Below are 20,910 nucleotides of genomic sequence, written 5' to 3'. Positions count from 1 at the left end.
GTCCTCAAAGAGTTTAATTTTTTTAAGAAAAGACATAATATCTTAATAAATCATCATTAAAGCAAACATAAAATTTCTACCTCTATTAATGTAGTTTGATGGTTTCAAAGCTTGACTTTTTAAATTTCCACAGTCATATCATTACTCTATGATGTAATTGTTTCAACAGCTGTTTTCAGATTTGTTTTAAAAAAAGGAAAACTATTCCCTGATTCCGTGGGTAGGCAGTACGTCATTTAACCCAGCATGCATTTAAGCCGGAGATGTCATTGAGCGGGACCATGTATTTGAAGCGTCCTAAGACAGGCTTTAATATACTTTCTAGACATTTGAAATTCATTTTTTTGCTTTAAAAGTATTTAAAATTCATAAAGAAACTCTGTTTTCTGTTACCTTCTTATAAGACTAACGAACAGAAAATCTAAAACTAATTTACTCTAATAAAGCAATAATGCAAGATTTTTAATGTCCATTTAAGAATCTGCCTATATATTGTACATGTATTGTTTTTTAAAAATACATATATATATATATATAACTTTCTAAAAGTTTTTTAAGTTTAGATAATCCATTTCATCAGTAAGTTTTAGATTCTGACTCTAATCTTCAAACAGCCGGTAACCCATTATTATGTCTCTGTTATTTGCAAACTGAGAGGAATCCAAACAAAGCATTCTCTCCTAAAACAACATGAGACAAGTAGAGAAAAGAAGAAAAAAATTCCTCAGGAACTTCACAGAAGAATGCAGCACCGGATACTCCTTACTTGGATTCAGTAACTGCATGTGGCATAAGCCACATAAATAAAGTTATGGGATTCTTCTATGAGTAGATGAATAGATAGTACATTGACTTTAAATTGTTTGGATTTGGGTATTTCTTTGTGCATATAAGGATGGGTTTCTTATAAACTCATTTAAAAATAAAATGAAAAAGGTAACAAAAACTGTAATAATCTTTAACCTAAGTACATGAAAGATCTTAACCTAAAGTCCAAGGATGGGTGATCATGGATCTATGAATACCCTGAAATCATATGCAAATTACTTTCATAGGAAATCCTTTCATATTTATATGTATTCACATAAATACAGTCTGGAAGGGAGTCAGGCAGTCATAGCTATCAGTGTTTTTCAGGGGTCTGCAGACCCTAAACACTTAGGAACATGTGCAGATGAAGCACATTCTCTGGGTTGTTTTTCCAGCCACGGTGGTGAAATACATGGGCTCCTCTCCTGTACACTGTTGATGCCTTAGTCTCAGGATGGCAACTCCACTGCAGCACTTAGGAAATTGCATTGCAATTATTTACATGTCTATAACTTCCTTTGGACAATAGATTCTTTAAAAGCATGGACTGTGATTCATATTCTTATTATTTGTTTGTAGGTCTACTGCTCCTATTAAATGTACCCTATGAGCAAACCAACTTTGTCTTGTTTACCTCTGTATTCTGCAAAGTTGCAGCATAATGCTAGTACATGCTGGGCCTTAAAATGATTGCTGGACCAAGCTGATTTGTTTCTGCCTAGACAGTCTGTGGTTCCTCATGGCTAACAGCTTGCTTAGATTCATGCTGACCAGATCTTGTCTTTAAGATTAGCCCTGAGTTCCAGCAACACAGTTGCTTCCCAGCTGTCTATGAAAATGTTAACAGTATTTCAGCTGTGCTTTATTGAGTTCTTGAAGCATTTTTCCTGTCCACTCTGGGCTCATCTACTCTTGCTTAAATTCCTTGCTTAAGCAGCTGCTAAACTATCCTGCTGTATTCAATTCTCCTCACATACTTAACCCAGCCCTGCAGATTTTGCAATCATAGCTTGAGTGCTTGAGAACAAATACTACAAGTTTTGATGAAGATGATGTCTGGTCATTTGATGTTAAGTACATAGTATGAAAATTTAGATTTGCCTCTGCTTCACACAATTAGTCACTATTAAACATTTCTTTCCTTACTTTCAAGTTTAAAAGTGATTTAAATGTTTTATAGTCTCATCCCAAAATGTGTTTTAGACATATAAATCCTATTACATTTTTTAAGTTTATGACTGCTTCTGTTTTTTAAATGAGTTGACAAATGCTTATTTTTAAATTTATAATTTAAGATAAAAATACAGCAGTTCCTATAGAAAAAATAAATGTATCGGCACCTGTAAAAACAACTCCAAATCTTTTTTTCTCCAAAAGCAATAGCTAATGTGAAAGATTTGTTTCTTCTTATGCCAGGTTCCAGCTGCTTCACTTTGTTTAAAACTGACTTCAAAGTTTAAACAGTGTCCTGTCCCAACAAATAACCTCCCCCAGATGGAATTATCTGGAGTACTAGCCTCGGTGCTCTGAATACCACACCTGCAGCCTTTTAATTCAACATTTTATAAACTTTCATAGGAAATGATAGATTTTTTGGTCCCCTAACTTTTGGAGAGTTGAGTTTAGTGTATGAAGGGAATTTTATACTTGGGATGAATTTGGAGATATTTAGAAGAATAAAAAATTGGAATTATTGTTTCTACTGTGTTGATTATTATGAGAGAAAGAAGGAAATGAAAAAAAAATTGAAACATTTAAAGTAAAAAATCTTACCTGTAAATAAAGATGTGAGGTATAGACTGGGCTCAATTTGTGTCTGATCCGTATCACCTGGTGAAGCTACAGTTAAAAATTTTTTTTCATAAGAAAATCAGTGAAGCATAATCATGGTTTCTTCCACTTAAAAACAAACAAACAAACAAACAAACCCACAAACTAAATGCACTTCCACAGTTAGTTTCATAAAACCAGGCAAACAGAAGCCTGACCTCGTGGCCTTAATGTAAAAAACGAAATTAAACAGCTGAATTTTAATGACTGTCAATAGAATAATACTTTACCTAATGGATTATTATCTTTATGCATCAAAAATTAGGGAAAAGGATCATGAGAGAATTTGCATAATTATTTGTATTAAATAAGAGAAGCTCATGGGCCATTTCTTCCAAAGCTAAAAGTTTTCACAGATTCGCTTACTTAAGGATTTAATCATTATAAATGACAGTTTATCCACCTCACTAGAACAGACTCAAATCTGTTCCTTTTTACAGCTGAGTAATATTCCATTGTATGTATGTACCATAACTTCCTTATCCACTCATCTGTCAACAGACATCTATGTTGCTTCCATATCCTGGCTATTTTACATAGCATTGTAGTGAACACTGGGTACATGTGTCTTTTACAATTATGATTTTTCTGAGGTATATGCCCAGTAGTGGGATTGCTGGGTTATATGGCAGTTTTATTCTTAGTTTTTTAAGGAATCTCCATACTGTTCTCCATAGTAGCTATATTAATTTACACTCCCACTAACAGGGCAAGATGGGTCCCCAGAGAGGTGGATAAACCCAGAGCCTGTTATACAGAGTGAGGTAAGTCAGAAAAAGAAAAGCAAATACTGTATATTAAAGCATATATATGGAATCTAGAAAAATGGTACTGATGAACCTATTTGCAGGACAGAAATAGAAACACAGACATCCAGAACAGAGTTGCGGACACAGTGTGGGGAGAGAGTGGGACAAATTTAGAGAGTAGCACTGAAACATATACATAACCATATGTAAAATAGATAGATAGCAGGAAGTTGCTTTTTAACACAGGGAGCTCAACCCGGTACTCTGGGATGCAGTGAGGAGGGAGAGGGAGTAGCGCTTACTATGGTGTTACTATTAGATACTATCTATGTTCACTTTGGAGAAGGCAATGGCAGCCCACTCCAGTACTCTTGCCTGGCAAATCCCATGGACCGAGGAGCCTGGTAGGCTGCAGTCCATTGGGTCGCTAAGAGTCAGACACGACTGAGCGACTTCTTTCACTTTTCACTTTCATGCATTGGAGAAGGAAATGGCAACCCACTCCAGTGTTCTCGCCTGGAGAATCCCAGGGACAGCGGAGCCTGGTGGGCTGCCGTCTATGGGGTCGCACAGAGTCGGACATGACTGAAGCGACTTAGCAGCACGTTCACTTTTCCTCTGCCTTTAAGTTTCTGAGCGAGGGGACAAAACTTACTGCTAGGCATTTTTCAGATTCTGTAATTCAGAGTCTATAGAATCTGGTATACAAACACAGAAACAAAGGTATCAATACTAGCTCAGAGATCCCTTCCACTGAAGAACCACTTGTTTGTAGCAAGTAAATTAAGAGGCAGTTTTCTCTGAAGTGGTTGCCTGAAAGCCCAGAATTCAAACTTACCTATTGTGTTATAGTAAGAAATAAGCAACACCATCCCCTTTCAGACTAAACAAAACAGGGTGGAAGCTAAGAAAAAGAACCTACTTTTTTTCTGTTCCTACTATACTGGTATTTAAGATAAAAAAATTTTGGCAAGTAAATAATAACCAGACACTCTTATTAGAGAGACAGCTGAAAGCTTGTGGCTAAGAGCACAGATTCAGAGACTAAGCTACCTGAATGCAAATCATAGTTCCGACTTGCGTGAGGTCTGGGAGAAACACCACACTGAAGTATCACCACTTTGTGTTTCCATCTCCTCTTCTAGCTCACAGATTTCTCATGATCGTGAACAAGAATGATATATGTAAATTAAATAACCTAGAGCAGTGCCCACAGAGGCACTCAGCAAATGGTTGTTTTATTATTATTTAGCCTATGATTTTTTCTAACTTTTTCCAATTGACAAAAGAATTGCTCTCATTAAAGCAATCTTTCCAAAACATATTTTGACAGGGAGATTTTTTGTTTAAGAAAAAGAAAAAAAATACTGATCACATATTAGAGCAGTAGAGCTGTAAGGGAGCTCAGAGATTATCTCATTTTTACTAATAAGGAAATCACAATTCAGAAAGGTTCACTGACAGAGAAATCAACGTCACAAGTTAGCTGTGGAACTACAACTCGTAAGAAAAGGTTCTTTCCCCACCACCCAACATTTTCATATTCTTCTACTAGGACGTATCTTGGTAGATATTGAGCTATCAAGACCTGTAAGAATAATCAGAAATTATCTGCTCTACTTTTTAAAAAAGAGTTATGAAGGAAGGAAACATATAGTATGTTCAAGGGCATAGCCGTTGATTTCAGAATTGGACTTGGTTTGACTCCCGGCTCTATCATTTATTAAGTGTGTAACCTTGGGCAAAATATGTAACTTCTTTGAGCCTCAGGTTCGTCAAATGTGAAATAAGACTACTATTAACATTACCTACCTAACTGGATTGATTAAAGATCTTAGCAGAGTACATGACATAAAGGAAGTACACATAAATGTAGCTATTACCTGTTTTCATTGTTACTATAACCATAAACAAAACTCCCCTTTACCCAAACTAGGAGAGAATACTTCTACAATGATTTCTAATGGGGAAAAAAAGACCGCTCTGTCAATACCAGAGTTAACTATTGTCACTTTTTCCTATACTAAGTAGCTGCCTCATAATTCTCACTTGCTGGCGACAGGGTTTACTGGGAGTTGGTATACTGCGCTCTGTAGGTGACAATGAAGGGAGCAAACACAACCCACACCATGGCAACAGGATTTGAAAGGTGTCTACCAAGTTTGTTAGTCCTTACACTTCCTCACCCTGCTGTTCAAAACTGAAGAAACATAATATTCATTGGTATTCAAGTAAAAGAATGAATAAAAAATTTCTAAATATTTTATCTATAGATTTCTATTAACATTTCTATGGAAATTCCGAGTGGGTAGTATTGACCAAAAATTGAGTCATAAATTACCTGTGAATGTAATTTATCCTTTTAGCTTCACCACAAAACACAAATGTGTTAACTTTATTTAAATGTTTAAAACTACCATGGAATAAAAACAAATGATCTTAGATCTAAAATTGAATTGAAGGCTGGAAAAGTAGGGATACTCCTGAAAAAGCTTTAAATGAGGGGACACTGAGGGCATGGGGATTGTGCCACCTGTACACTATACTTCTTCCAAACATTCACTGTATTTCAGCACTTTAAATGGTCTTTCAAAATCTTGTAGCTATATGGTGTCAACATGAAAGCAAGTCATCGTATTTCAAAAAGTGGTACTTTTAAAAGGATAGGAACGTAGGCTTTATGTTTTACTCCTGTATTATAAAAATTTTATTTTTGGCTGAAAATTTATCTTCCACTCTGTAATACTATCTTTAGTAAGAACCACTAGTATAGCAATACTTAAACCTGTAGATCATTATATTACTGTTTTAAGCAAATTCTTTATGTATTTAAGAAAACCATGCAGTACTATAGGACTGTTAACTGCAAAACAAGGATATAAAGATGACGGCGTCCAAAACAGGAATTTTTTTAACCCACAAAACAAGAGTTTTTAAATGAGTGACACCCAGAATTTGAAACCAAATCTAACAAGCAGAAATCTAAAATTAGTAACAATCAGAATAGCTGGAACTTTTATACTAGCGTGCTCACTGAAGGAAAAAAGGGGGCTATTAGGAATATTATTAGATATAGAAGTTAATACTTTTCAAACAAATATGTTACTCATTGGCTGCATCTCTAATAGGTATACAACTCTTGCCAATAATAGCATTTTCAGAAATAGTATCTTGGCAGCATAAAAGCTTATATTCAACTGACAGGAAGCTGATTGGTAATTCAGAAAATAGATGACCCACCTATTCTGAATGCAGACTATGATTTATTTGAATAATGTACACTTAGTTATTAAGGCTCATTAAAAACTATTTAAGTGCTTACTGAGCAGTGTAATGACAAAGAGAGTTCCTGCCTTTTAGTGGCAGGAATGTCTAGAGGGACATTCCAGCATTAAAATCTGGTTGCAAACAGAGAGACTCGATGTTTTAGTAGACAACTTTATCTGTAAGACACTTCCTGCTGGTTGAACAGCCTGTGACACAGCTACTAAAACAAATTCCTCTCAGATAATTCTTTATAAAAGCATGCCATAATGGTTTGAAAACTAAAGGAATCTTAAAAATTACAATAGGTTTGCCCCATGAAAGAAGCCATACATTCAGTGTGATTTCATTTTTTTTAAGTACAAAGCCAAGAGAACTAATCTATGCTGCTAGAAGTCAGAACAAAAAGGTCAGAATGGTGGTTATCTTTCTGGGGGTGGAAGCTGTGTCTAAAAGGGAACGTGAAGGGGCTTTGGAGATGCTGGCAATATTGTTTCTTGAATACCTGAGTGTGCTTAGTTTCTGAAAGTTCCTTCAGCTGTACAGCTATGTGTACTTTTCCGTATGTATATTATACTTCCATAAAAGGTTGAAGTCAAAAAAAATTCAACAGGTTAGTTTCATCAATTAAAAGGTTTAGTTCAGTTCAGTTCAGTCGCTCAGTCATATCCGACTCTGTGACCCCATGAACCACAGCAGGCCAGGCTTCCCTGTCCATCACCAACTTTCAGAGTTTACCCAAACTCATGTCCATTGAGTCGGTGATGGCATCCAACCATCTCATCCTCTGTCGTCCCCTTCTCCTCCTGCCTCCAATCTATCCTATCATCAGGGTCTTTTCAAATGAGTCAGCTCTCCGCATCAGGTGGCCAAAATATTGGAGTTTCAGCTTCAACATCAGTCTTTCCAATGAACACCCAGGACTGATCTCCTCTAGGATTGACTGGTTGGATCTCTTTGCAGTCCAAGGGACTCTCAAGAGTCTTCTCCAACACCACATTTCAAAAGCATCAATTCTTCGGCACTCAGCTTTCTTTATAGTCCAACTCTCACATCCATACATGACCACGAAAAACCATAGCCTTGACTAGATGGACCTTTGTTGACAAAGTAATGTCTCTGCTTTTTAATATGCTGTCTAGGTTGGTCATAACTTTCCTTCCAAGGAGTAAGTGTCTTTTAATTTCATGGCTGCAGTCACCATCTGCAGTGATTTTGGAGCCCCCCCAGAAAAATGAAGTCAGCCACTGTTTCCACTGTTGGCCCATCTATTCGCCATGAAGTGATGGGACCAGATGCCATGATCTTCGTTTTCTGAATGTTGAGCTTGAAGCCAACTTTTTCACTCTCCACTTTCACTTTCCTCAAGAGGCTCTTTAGTTCTTCTTCACTTTCTGCCATAAGGTTAGTTTCATCTTATTGTGTTAGACTGTTTTCCAATGAATGAAACGCCACGTAACTGACTGTACCAGCCAGCCCTTCACATCAAGTTAGCATCGGCAACAGGCCACACTGCTGACTGCAAAGACAAATTCCTATTTCTTTTCTTAAAATTTTGAAACAACCGTGAGCTGAAATTACTCAGAAAGTGAAAAAAAGGGAAAGTTGCTTAGTAGTATCTGACTGCAACCCCATGGACTGTAGCCTACCAGGCTCCTGTGTCCATGGAATTCTCCAGGCAAGAATACTGAAGTGGGCTGCCATTTTATTCAGAAGCAGAAGGTAAGTAGGTAAGTTCTGGTTGTTGTTGTTGTTCTCGATTGACTCTCACAAATCTAGTTTGACTTACTACTTAGAATACCTGATGCTACAACAATGAGCCATTCAATTTAATTGAAAGCTCAAACTAATCTCATTTTAACTAATCTTGACAGCGTTTCTAAAATATCAATACATTTTATAAAAGCCATTTATTTACTTATTTTGACTACCAAAAAAAGTTTGCTCTTTCAGCTTACATCTATAAAGCAATGACATCATAATGACATTTAAACTCAACTATAACTCTTAATCAATAGTAACTCCTATAACTTTAATCACACAAGGCCACAGATTGTTTAGAAGGTCACTATTATCGCATCATTATAAACAACATTTGAAAAATAAATAAATAAATAAACAACATTTGATAGCAAACAAAGCTGAAAGCAAAGTAGGTCCCTAATATTTACATAACAGTTTGAATCTGAGTGTTTTTATAATTTACACACAGAAAATTCATTTTCTGAGATGGAAATTCTTTCTAATGAAAACTCCTATCAAACTATGGCCTGTGACTATCACTAAAAATACAGTGAAAATACGGTAAAATCCTTTACAGTGGATTTTGCCATATCTAGTCACGCCTAACTAAATTTGGAAACAAAAATTACATGTGACACAGTGACCAGTTCACTTCCCCAAGGCCAGACCTGGCAACTTGAAAAAAAGAGTGAAAGAATGAAAAATGAGCTTTCAAATACAGGAAGCCACTAGAAAATAAGAACACCACCATTTCATATCCTAAAATTAGAGCTTTAAAGATTTCTGTTGACTAGTAAGTTTCAGGGTTGGGGGGAAGGGAGGCAAGGGGGATTTCTGCTCCCTGTACACACGACACCAGTGGGAATAAGGGCCAGTCCAAGTTCTATGTTAGCATTGCTCTGGGTAATAGTTCCAAGCTGTGAGGCGCAGCTGTATGGGCCCTGCCAGCAAGGCCATGGCAGCAGTGCTTTGATAGCGTGGGGCCCTGAAGTGTCAGGATATAGAGAAGACAGCAGTTGCTGGCTGTGAAAACAGTCTGATACAAACCAGATGGGAACTTACTAGATGGGCAACACAAAGGAAAACAATTGGTTCATTCAACAAAGTCAGGCCCCTGCCCCAGAGAATTCAGAGAAGACAATAACAGTCACCCAGAGTTGATGCAAACAAGAAACAGTCATGTGGTTACAGTTTAAAGAATTGTTTTTCCTCAGACTAAACAAAGTTTTGCTTTCTAATTCTTATATTCATTAATTGCAGTTTGGTGTACAGGCCTTTCTGCCAAAGACAAATATTTCATTTATACAATAAATACTTTTGTGACACTGAGAGAAATATATGAGGACATAGAAACTAATTTTGTGCTGCTTCCTGTAAAGTGCTATGAACATAGGTTAAGCTATTTCAAGAAATTGGTAAATTTAGAAAATGATTGATTATGCTGACACAGCAATTAGAAAATATCCAACATAATATTTCCATGACTTCTTAGGTCTGATTTGTTTTAATGCAGGAAGAAAAGCATGAAGGCAATAATTACAGGCTCCTGGAACTACATTTCTACCTAAATGATTTTTTTCGGACTTTATTAGATGGGACAGTATTATTGTAATTATATCCACAGCAAAAAAGTGCCAGAGTTCTCTACAGACTTAAACTGCGTGAGTGTCATCACACTAACAAGTACCTGTTCATCTTTCTTTTTTTGGTACCTGTCCATCTTGACAATATAATAAAGATTAACAATTCGATTTTAAGATAACTTTCGGCAATAACATTTCACTTTAAGACTTTATAGGCATATACTCCACAACAGTCATCTGTTCTGCTATTCTGAAAGATAGTAAATAGCACTTTAGCTTAAAATAATTCATAGGTAACTGCTTATTTTCCATTAGAAATTCCAGCACAACTTGGGCCTCTGCATTTGCTACTAATTTAATAACACATCCAAGAAAGCCTTATATGTGTAGTCACTATTCTTAGGTGATAAACTAGCCCATCACAGAAACTGAAAGTAACAGCACTTTTCATGCAATTATTTGAACATATTTTATAATATAAAATATATATAAACTAAAATATAAAAGAGTATAAAACAGTAAATCTATTTTGTATCTTTATAATAAAAAATGGTTTCTTAGAAGACATGAATCTGTGGAATTGTGAAAATTACTGTGATACTTGAGACACAACCCAGGTTTTCCAATTTGCATTTGATGCACTATCCTGATTATTTTTTTTTTATGCTTCCCACCCCTAAAAACTGAGGCCAAACATTTAATGACATCTTTCCTGTTGCATTAGATCTTTCATCCTTTGCAAGGCATTTCTGAAGTAAACCAGAGAAACAGAAGTGGAGTAACAGCCTGATGTGCAGACTAAATGCAGTCATCAGCATTTCCAGCCATGGGCACTCCCCTGCCCTGGCCCCTCCACTCCGCTGTTCATGCACACACATTCACACACATTGTTTTACAGTCTAAATTACTGGCAACGGTACTGAATGATGGTTTTGACTAAATTTAATCATCAAATCCAAAAATCAGGTTGTGCTTATAAGCTGAATTCCCATGTAATAAGAAGGAAAGGAAAACATGAAAAAATTGGTCTTATACAAAAGGAATTAAGAATAAATGTATCAATTCTGCTAAAAGTTATTCTAAACACATGGAATCAACTCTAATAAAATGATTAACAAAGGTAGTTTGTCTGGGATTTATTAGTAAATGTATTTCTTAGAACTTGGATTAACCCATGAAGAAAAAGGAGTTGGTGTCATTTTTATTATTAGCTATACTGATATAAATTTCTTCAGACATTGCCCATTTTTACTTTTATGGGCATATATATATACACACACATGAAAAAAATAAGCAATTGCATTAACTATTTTTATCTGATAAACATATCTTGAAATGATTTCCAAGAACAAAGGCCAGATCAGGCAGAACTTTTTAGGATATGATGTGAAGTCTGGACTCTAGGCTGGTGCAAAAAGAAGTCTTTGGAGGGGTCTGAGCAAGGAGTCAAGTGATCTGATTAATATTTTAAACAGTGACTCTTGCTCTGGGTAGATAAAATAGGGGAGCAAAATGAATATAGGAAGACCAACTGAGAAATTTCTCAGGATAATATTAAAGTTGAGGAATATTATGATTTAAAAAATCAACTACAGAAAGTAGAAAACTCAGCTTGACACCAAGCTGCTGAAAAAAATTGTGGTTAGCTTTATTAGAACACCAAAAACTTTAGTATTAAACCAGTTTTTAACAACTTCTGTGAACACTGAGACAATCAAGAGTAGTGAGGCTATTTAACCTCTCTGAAACCTCAGCTTTCTCATCTGTATAACAACACTAATAAAAACATTTTACATATTCACTAGTTTACTGTGAGAAGGAAAACTTCAACACTTGAGAGTTTTTTGTCAGCTATAAAGCACCTCTCCTTTCTCTACCTTTAAATCTTGACGATGTCCAAGATTTTAGTTTCATCACTGTAGGTTTGGAGGAAGAAACAAATATACCATATTTGGCAGTGACTGTTCTATCCTAGTGCAACTCTAGGCAGGATAGATTGACTAGAGTGTGATCAAACTAGTTAAGAGCTTGGAAACAATATAAGAAATAGTAAAAGCAACATGGGCCTTCCCAAGTAGCACTAGTAATGAAAAATCACCTGCTAATGCAGGAAATGCAAGAGATGTGGGTTCGATCCCTGAGTGGGAAGATCCCCTGGAGCAGGGAATGGCAACCCACTCCTGTATTCTTGTCTGGAAAGTTCCAATGACAAAGGAGCCTGGCAGGCTACAGTCCATGGGGCCACAAAGAGTCAGAGACGACTGAGAGACTGAACGCAAAAGGAACACAGCATGTAGATTTTGGATTATAATTGTTATCGAATATTTGAAAGACTGTTCCATTGAAACACCTGTTTCTAACACCCAATAGGACAGAACTAGAACCAATAAGTGAGAAGTTATGAGAGGCAAATGTTAACTCAGTAAGAATAATTAGTGCTTTCCATCAATAAAATGTACAACAAACAAGGGTGCTTCCTGATACTGGGAGATAACCATTTACTGGGCGTAATGTCTCATTTGCTGGCTCCCTCTCCTTTCTCTATCTTCAAATCTTGAAGATGTCCAAGATTTTAATCCAGGGATGCTCCCATTCCCTTTACTTAATCCTTGGGTGATGTCATCCATACCACAACTTTAAACAGCATCCATACTGTCAACTCTCAGCTTTTTATCTCCAGTCCCAACCTCTTCACTGAATTCTAATAACAAACTGCCTATCACTTGAAGTTTTTTTAGGCTTCTCAAAACCTATGTGTCCTACACAGAATGGCTGATTTTCACCTCAATCTTCCTAACTTTAATAAGTAGCACTATCATTCAACCAGTAATTTTCAGACCAGAAATTTAGGAGTAACTAATGCTTTTGAACTGTGGTGTTGGAGAGGACTCTTGAGAGTCCCTTGGACTGCAAGGAGATCCAACCAGTCCATTCTGAAGGAGATCAGCCCTGGGATTTCTTTGGAAGGAATGATGCTGAAGCTGAAACTCCAGTACTTTGGCTACCTCATGCAAAGAGTTGACTCATTGGAAAAGACTCTGATGCTGGGAGGGATTGGGGGCAGGAGGAGAAGGGGATGACAGAGGATGAGATGGCTGGATGGCATCCCTGACTCGATGGACATGAGTCTGAGTGAATTCCAGGAGTTGGTGATGGACAGGGAGGCCTGGCATGCTGTGGTTCATGGGGTCACGGACACGACTGAGCAACTGAACTGAACTGAACTGAATCTTTGACTCCGGTTTCAATTACACTCTACATCTAATTAGCCTTAGTAAGTAATTTTTTAAATCAACTTATCCTTCAGTTCTATTAGGTATATGCCATCAATACATAGCCTTAACGTGACACCTCTACCAGGGTCCAAGCCACCATCACCTCTCATTTAGAATACTGGGACAGCCACACACTTCCAATTAGTCTATTTCCACCACTGTCTCCCGAAGGTCTGTTCTCCATCTAGAAGCTGGTGGAAACTTTTAACAATGTAAATTAAAGTCTGTCATTTCCTAGCTCAAATCCTCCACAGGATTCTCCTCATTTGTTGTTGTTGTTCAGTTGCCAAGTTGTGTCCAACTCTTGCAACCCCATGGACTGCACTAACCCCATGGACTGCACTATGCCAAGCCTCCCAGTCCCTCACCATCTCCTGGAGTTTGCCCAAGTTTGTGTCAATTGAATCAGTGATGCCATCCAACCATCTCATCCTCTGTCACCATCTTCTCCTTCTGCCTTCAATATTTCCCAGCATCAGGGTCTTTTTCAACGAGCCAGCTCTTTGCATCAGGTGGCCAAAGCACTGGATCTTCAGCTTCAGCATCAGTCTTTCCAATGAGGATTCAGGGTTGATTTCCTTTCAGATTGATTGGTTTAATCTCCTCATTGTCTAAGGGACTCTCAAGAGTCTTCTCTAGCACCACAGTTCAAAAGCATCGGTTCTTTAGTGCTCTGCCTTCTTTATGGTCCTCCAGTTTATCTTTATTCTCATCATGCTCAGACTGAAATCCAAATTCCTTCTCAGAGTCTGCAGAGCTCGACATGGTCTGCAGCCTACGTCTCCTGTCTTCAGTTCCTACCACAGATCCCTTGCACACTCCCCTCCAACCACAATGGCCTTCTTGTTGTTCCTCGGGCAAGTTCATTCCCACCGTAACACCTTCATTTTTCCTTCATATTCCCATATTCCTACATGGAATACTCTTCCCCAAACGTTTGAACATTTCTCCTTCCCTTCACTCTGTGTGGAAATGCCATTCCTTCAAAAAGGGCTCCCCTAACCAAATGATCTACAGAAGCAAAACCACTTACCCTGCTTTCTTCACTATCTATCACTCTGCTTTATGGTCTTCTTAATTGAAACTAATAGAAATACAAATTGACAGACATTATTTTAAAATAAAGAATACCTTTCAAAAATGTTTTGCTTTTTATTGGGAAAGAATTTCGATCTTGGGGCAAAGTTACAAGAATAATATAAAGAATACCTGTATCTCACTTGCCCAGATCCATAGTGGTTAACTTTCCCCTGTGTTTAGGTTGGTATGCTGTTTCCCCATGACCATATGCAGGTTAGGTCTCAGCAATCCCAACTGGAGGCACACAGTATTCATCTGGCCCTCCGTGGTTGCACTAATTTTGATCATCCCATCAGGGTACTATCCTACGTTTCCCTTTCTGTGAGGAGACCCTTTAAGACCATGCAAATATCCTGCCCCTCATTAAAATTTCCTGTACATTTAGCATTCATTGATGACCTCTGCCCCATCTAATCTTTACTAGGATGCTTGCAACATGCTGGCTTTCCAGCAGTACTAGTCACTCCGCATTTGCCTGTTGACTCCTAGGACTTCTAAAAGCCCTTCATGTTTTTCACAGCACTTAACATCATCTGAAATTGCTGTAAATTAATTTACTTTTTTCTATTATGTATACAAGGATGTAAGCTCTGTGAAAGCAAGGATTTCACCTGATATGTTTACCGTACTCTCTCCAAGGTTTGGAACAATACCTGGCCCATAGCAACTACTTAAGAATGAATAGAAAAAGAAAGAAAACTGTCAACAAGGCCCCTGAACTAGATGGGAGAATAGGACTACCTCTTACATTTGATCCAATAAACACTTAATGGAAAACTACCATTTATGGTGCTGTGCTAGAGAGCAGGTGGTGCAGAGATGAATGAAACAAGGCCACTGTCTCTTAGACAGTTACTTTCCAGAGAAAGAGAGAGGCTATAAGGAAATAATCCTACAAGGTATGATGCAAGGACTAAAAGCGAAATATATACCAAATAGCATAGGCCCTTCAGGGATAGATAGTAGACCAAAAATGTTTGTTTCTAGGATGGAAAGGTGGTAAAAGAGGGCAGAGGAGGGAACAGTTCCAAGTGAAGACACTGAGAAAGGCATGTGAAGGGAAATGTAGGAGACACTGGTAAGCACAGTAGGATGAGGGCTGAGAAGAAATAGAATTATGAAGTATTTGTGGCTACAACTGACCTGAAGAATCATTGAGCCCACCTTCATTCTTTACATAACAATGAATGATCCTTCGTATTCCACATTCATTCCCTTGCCCCCCTTCTCCTTCCCCTTTTACCTTTTCCTTTCCCCTCTACTCTCTCAAAGTGAGACCTCTTCCCTTCTTCCTATTCCTTCCCTTTCTCTGCACTTATCCTTTTCATCTCTCAGGATTACATCTTTCTCCCTCTCCCTTTGTCAAGAGTAGAAATGAGATGGGAATCAAAGTTGTAGGTAGAAGAGTTACCTTCAAGGAGGTAAAAAGCACTATTCTTTCTTGAACCCAAAAGGAAAAAAAAAATGAAAAGATTAATGTAGAATTGTAAGAAGTTGGAGCTAGAGTAGCTATAAATGAAAGTAGAATTTTGGAAATACATTTGAAAGAGTAGAAGTTGGAAAAGCAAAAGCATATATTAAAAGAGAACTGAGGGGATAACACTGGGATTAAGGGTTTGGGGAGAAGGGTTAGAATAGATGTTATTTTGGAGCCAAAATCCATATGAAATTAATAAAAGTTATTACTGGGGAATAGCCAAACTTCCATTCAAGCCTCATGGCACAGTTTGCTAACAGGTTATAATTTACAAACTGCATGAACACCATTAGAATTTCATGACCAGGAACAAAAATCAGAGAATGGGGATTAACACAGATCAAAGAGACACAGAGGTCTTGGATGGTTATAAGACAGTATTTACATGAGCTAACCATATAGATCAGGCAGAATATAGGGCCTGAGGAACAGCCAGTCAAGAGAAACAGGACTGAGTCAATGGAGGCTGCAGTACAGGTGGGAGAAAGAATACATGACTGAAGTGGCTCTACTAACCAATACACGAACTACCTCACAACATCTCCCTCCTGTCCCATTACCCAACCCGGCCAGGTTAGTTAGGGGAAGAAAGACAAAAGTATTAAGCTCTATAATGAATAAGACAACTATCCCTATACTCCAAGGATCACTTATTATTCCCCAGCAATTTCTCCCACAAACTGAAGTTTCTAGGGAAAAAAGAAAATCTAGAGAAGATGAAAGGAAATAAAAAGCCATCTCAGAAAACTTAGTTCCAGCTGATTAGTACTCAATTGCTCCCGAACGACATCACAGAAGTCCAAAAGTCATCCCTTCTATTCCTTAATGGAGTTGACTTTATGTCAGAAAGGGAAATGAGAGGCAGTAAGTTGAACTCCCCCTAGACCAGCAATGAGAACTCTAAAGATAATTCCCTTAAAATTTCTTCTTCATAAACACTGTTCAAAACCAGTAAGACTTGCCTAGAAAACTTCACAGTCCTAAGCACCTAAATTTTAATCTGTCACTCCCATCTCCAAACAGTATCTATGATCTCATTTGTGCTTCTAAATCACTACAGGTTTGTTTTGGTAGAACACATCTTTGAACTCTGCCATAGGCTTGCATTACATGTTTACTTATGAATTACATGGTTAAAAATTTGGCCTTTATTTGACCAACATTGTTTTTTTTTTTTTTAATTTTTTTTTATTTTTAAACTTTACATAATTGTATTAGTTTTGTCAAATATCAAAATGAATCTGCCACAGGTATACATGTGTTCCCCATTCTGAACCCTCCTCCCTCCTCCCTCCCCATACCATCCCTCTGGGTCGTCCCAGTGCACTAGCCCCAAGCATCCAGTATTGTGCATCGAACCTGGACTGGCAGCTCGTTTCTTACATTTTACATGTTTCAATGTCATTCTCCCAAACCTTCCCACCCTCTCCCTCTCCCACAGAGTCCATAAGACTGTTCTATACATCAGTGTCTCTTTTGCTGTCTCGTACACCGGGCTATTGTTACCATCTTTCTAAATTCCATATATATGCGTTAGTATACTGTAATGGTGTTTTTCCTTCTGGCTTACTTCACTCTGTATAATAGGCTCCAGTTTCATCCACCTCATTAGAACTGATTCAAATGTATTCTTTTTAATGGCTGAGTAATACTCCATTGTGTATATGTACCACAGCTTTCTTATCCATTCATCTGCTGATGGGCATCTAGGTTGCTTCCATGTCCTGGCTATTATAAACAGTGCTGCGATGAACATTGGGGTACACGTGTCTCTTTCAATTCTGCTTTCCTCAGTGTGTATGCCCAGCAGTGGGATTGCTGGATCATAAGGCAGTTCTATTTCCAGTTTTTGAAGGAATCTCCACACTGTTCTCCAATGTTGTTTTTTATAGCAAAGAACAATCTTGGGAGAGTTTTCCCACTTAAAATTTTTTTTACATGATTCTGTAATCAAGCTAGTAGTATTAAGCATACCTGGATGATGTTAGATCTTTCTTTAGAACAGGCATAGTGGAAAGGCTGAGCCCAAAGGCAAAAATTGAGGGCATGTTACATAGATAAAACCTTATTCTATATAACATCAATAATAATAGTGTTAATAGTGGTAAAAAGCAAAAGTACTATGGATATGAAACATTAAAGTATTAATTTAATAAAATAAATATGTAAGTACAATAAAAAGGAGAAAAATGTTTCTCAAGAATATATGAGGAAGGTTTCCAGGATGGACGATGAAATTATAGTGCCTTTTGCCATTTGAGTTACAGGGTTTTTTGCCATGAAATTTAACCATTTTATTATTTTTATGTGTGTCCAACACGGCCCCTAATTTTAACCCTTACTTTTAATCAGGATGCCACAGCTCATAAATGATTACTAAGCTCTTGCATTATCAGTTTCTCTTAGATTTAAAAACAAGAGAATTGCTGGCAATCCAGTTCACTACAACACTCATTTGTCAATAGATAAGATTATCAATTGGAAATCATCCTGGTTAATAAGCTTCACTATATTTAGTTGTCCGATATGCAGATAAATAAAAAAATTTTGTAAAACAATCCTAGGTTTAGTAAATAGAAATTATCTTAAATACAATCACTGAAGAATAAAAAAAATTGTTGTAAGTTAATTTATCTCCTTAATACTATATATAGAACTTTACCATCTCTAGCATTTTCTCACCAATGTCCTTAAAGCTCAGGACCAATGCAAATTCAATACCTATCTGTTAAAGAAGAGCGGATTACAACATGAGTATTCAAAAAGAAGAGGCGTTCTGGAGACAGTCATGCCAATGATACTAATATTTTCATAGCTTTTAATACGTGTAAGTCCTGTTCTATGTGCACTACATGTCTTCAACCAAGCTGTCAACCTTCTGGAATAGATACTACATTACAGATGAGAAAAGCACAGAAAGGTTAAGTATCTTGCCCAAAGTCACCAGCTAGTGAATAGCCAGCAGAGTTAGAATTTGAACTCAGGAAGTTTGAGTCCAAAGTATAAGCTCTATGCTGTAGTGCTTCTAATTCTACAGTAGAACAGACATCAGCATGAACATCTAGAGTCATTAGGCAGTGTTTCACAAAGGGCACTCCTCTTTCCTCATCAGCACGACCAGGGGTGCTAGTTTAGCATTCAGATTGCCAGGCCTAGACTCAGTCTCAGGGTTAAGCTGGGAATCTACATTTTAAATTAGAAATGCAGGAGATTAAGTCAAAATTTGAAAGACACTGTATTAAAGACTAAAACTATCGAGTGATAGTACATCCTGTAAGTATAAAAATATTACTTCTCTGTTCTAATTAATTCTGAATTGAAACAATCCAGTTTCTCTTTTATTTAGGGTACAGCTGGCTTAGTAGAGGACTTCCCTTGTGGCTCAATTGGTAAAGAATCCGCCTGCAGTGCGGGAGACCTGGATTTGATCCCTTGGGTTGGGAAGATCTCCTGGAGAAGGGAAAGGGTACCCACTCCAGTATTCTGGCCTGGAGAATCCCAGAGACTGTATAGTCCATGGGGTTGCAAACACCTGGGCACAACTGAGCAACTTTCACTATCACTGGCTTAGTAGAATATTAGACTATTTGCATCCATTGATTGAAATAGTCTAATTTGTATTTTATTATATAAAACTAAAATCATAAAAAATTTGAATGATTATTCTGTTGATTGGAAGAAAATCATCTGTAATACACTAACTTGTCAATGTAGTTTGTGTTATTTGGAATAGGGCAGTGTTCAGTTCAGTTCATGGAGAAGGAAATGGCAACCCACTCCAGTGTTCTTGCCTGGAGAATCCCAGGGACAGCGGAGCCTGGTGGGCTGCTGTCTATAGGGTCGCACAGAGTCGGACACGACTGAAGCGACTTAGCAGCAGCAGCTGTTCAGTTCAGTTCAGTCACTCAGTAATGTCCGACTCTGTGACCAGATGTGTCACAGCACGCCAGACCTCCCTGTCCATAACCAACTCCTGGAGTTCACTCAAACTCATGTCCATCAAGTCGGTGATGCCATCCAGCCATCTCATCCTCTGTCGTCCCCTTCTCCTCCTGCCCCCAATCCCTCCCAGCGTCAGGGTCTTTTCCAATGAGTCAAATCTTCGCGTGAGGTGGCCCAAGTGTTGGAGTTTCAGCTTCAGCATCAATCCTTCCAATGAATACCCAGGAATGATCTCCTTTAGGATGGACTGGCTGGATCTCCTTGCAGTCCAAGGGACTCTCTAGAGTCTTCTCCAACATCACATTTCAAAAGCATCAATTCTTTGGTGCTCAGCTTTCTTCACAGTCTAACTATCACATGCATACATGACCACTGGAAAAACCATAGCCTTGACTAGACAGATCTTTGTTTGCAAAGTAATGTCTATGCTTTTCAATATGTTATCTAGGTTGGTCATAACTTGCCTTCCAAGGCATAAGTGTCTTTTAATTTCATGGCTGCAATCACCATCTGCAGTGATTTTGGAGCCCAGAAAAATAAAGTCTAACACTGTTTCCCCATCTATTTGCCATGAAGTGATGGGACCAGATGCCAAGATCTTAGTTCCCTGAATGTTGAGCTTTAAGCCAACTTTTTCACTCTCCTCTTTCACTTCCATCAAGAGGCTTTTTAGTTCCTCTTCACTTTCTGCCATAAGGGTGGTGTCATCTGCATATCAGAGGTTATTGATATTTCTCCCGGTAATCTTGATTCCAGCTTGTGCTTCTTCCAGCCCAATGTTTCTCATGATGTACTCTGCATATAAGTTAAATAAGCAGGGTGACAACATACAGCCTTGACGTACTCCTTTTCCTATTTGGAACCAGTCTGTTGTTCCATGTCCAGTTCTAACTGTCGCTTCCTGACCTGCATACAAACTTCTCAAGAGGCAAGTCAGGTGGTCTGGTATTCCTGTCTCTTCAGAATTTTCCACAGTTTATTGTGATCCACACAGTCAAAGGCTTTGGCATAGTCAATAAAGCAGAAATAGATGTTTTCTGGAACTCTCTTGCTTTTCTGATGATCCAGCAGATGTTGGTAATTTGATCTCTGGTTCCTCCGCCTTTTCTAAAACCAGCTTGAATGTCTGGAAGTTCACGGTTCACATATTGCTGAAG

At 37.8% G+C, this 20,910-nt stretch overlaps 1 protein-coding gene across 14 annotated transcripts in view; it reads right to left on the bottom strand.

Moving 5' to 3' along the window:
- Positions 1-20,910, bottom strand: part of KIAA0586 — a 166,143-nt gene that overhangs the window by 37,053 nt on the left and 108,180 nt on the right. For 7 of the 14 annotated variants that reach the window (XM_059890879.1, XM_005211906.5, XM_005211909.5 and 4 more), the window contains one exon: positions 2,584-2,649. The exons of 6 other annotated variants lie outside the window; for them this stretch is intronic. In XM_059890879.1, the coding sequence (XP_059746862.1) occupies positions 2,584-2,649 (66 nt within the window). Of the gene's footprint in view, positions 1-2,583; positions 2,650-11,286; positions 14,339-20,910 lie in introns of those variants that run through there. One more of the 14 variants, XM_059890877.1, reaches the window with a different exon arrangement.

Source organism: Bos taurus, chromosome 10, assembly GCF_002263795.3.
Source record: "Bos taurus isolate L1 Dominette 01449 registration number 42190680 breed Hereford chromosome 10, ARS-UCD2.0, whole genome shotgun sequence".
Lineage (NCBI taxonomy): Eukaryota > Metazoa > Chordata > Mammalia > Artiodactyla > Bovidae > Bos > Bos taurus.
This window is presented reverse-complemented; position numbering and strand designations above follow the sequence as displayed.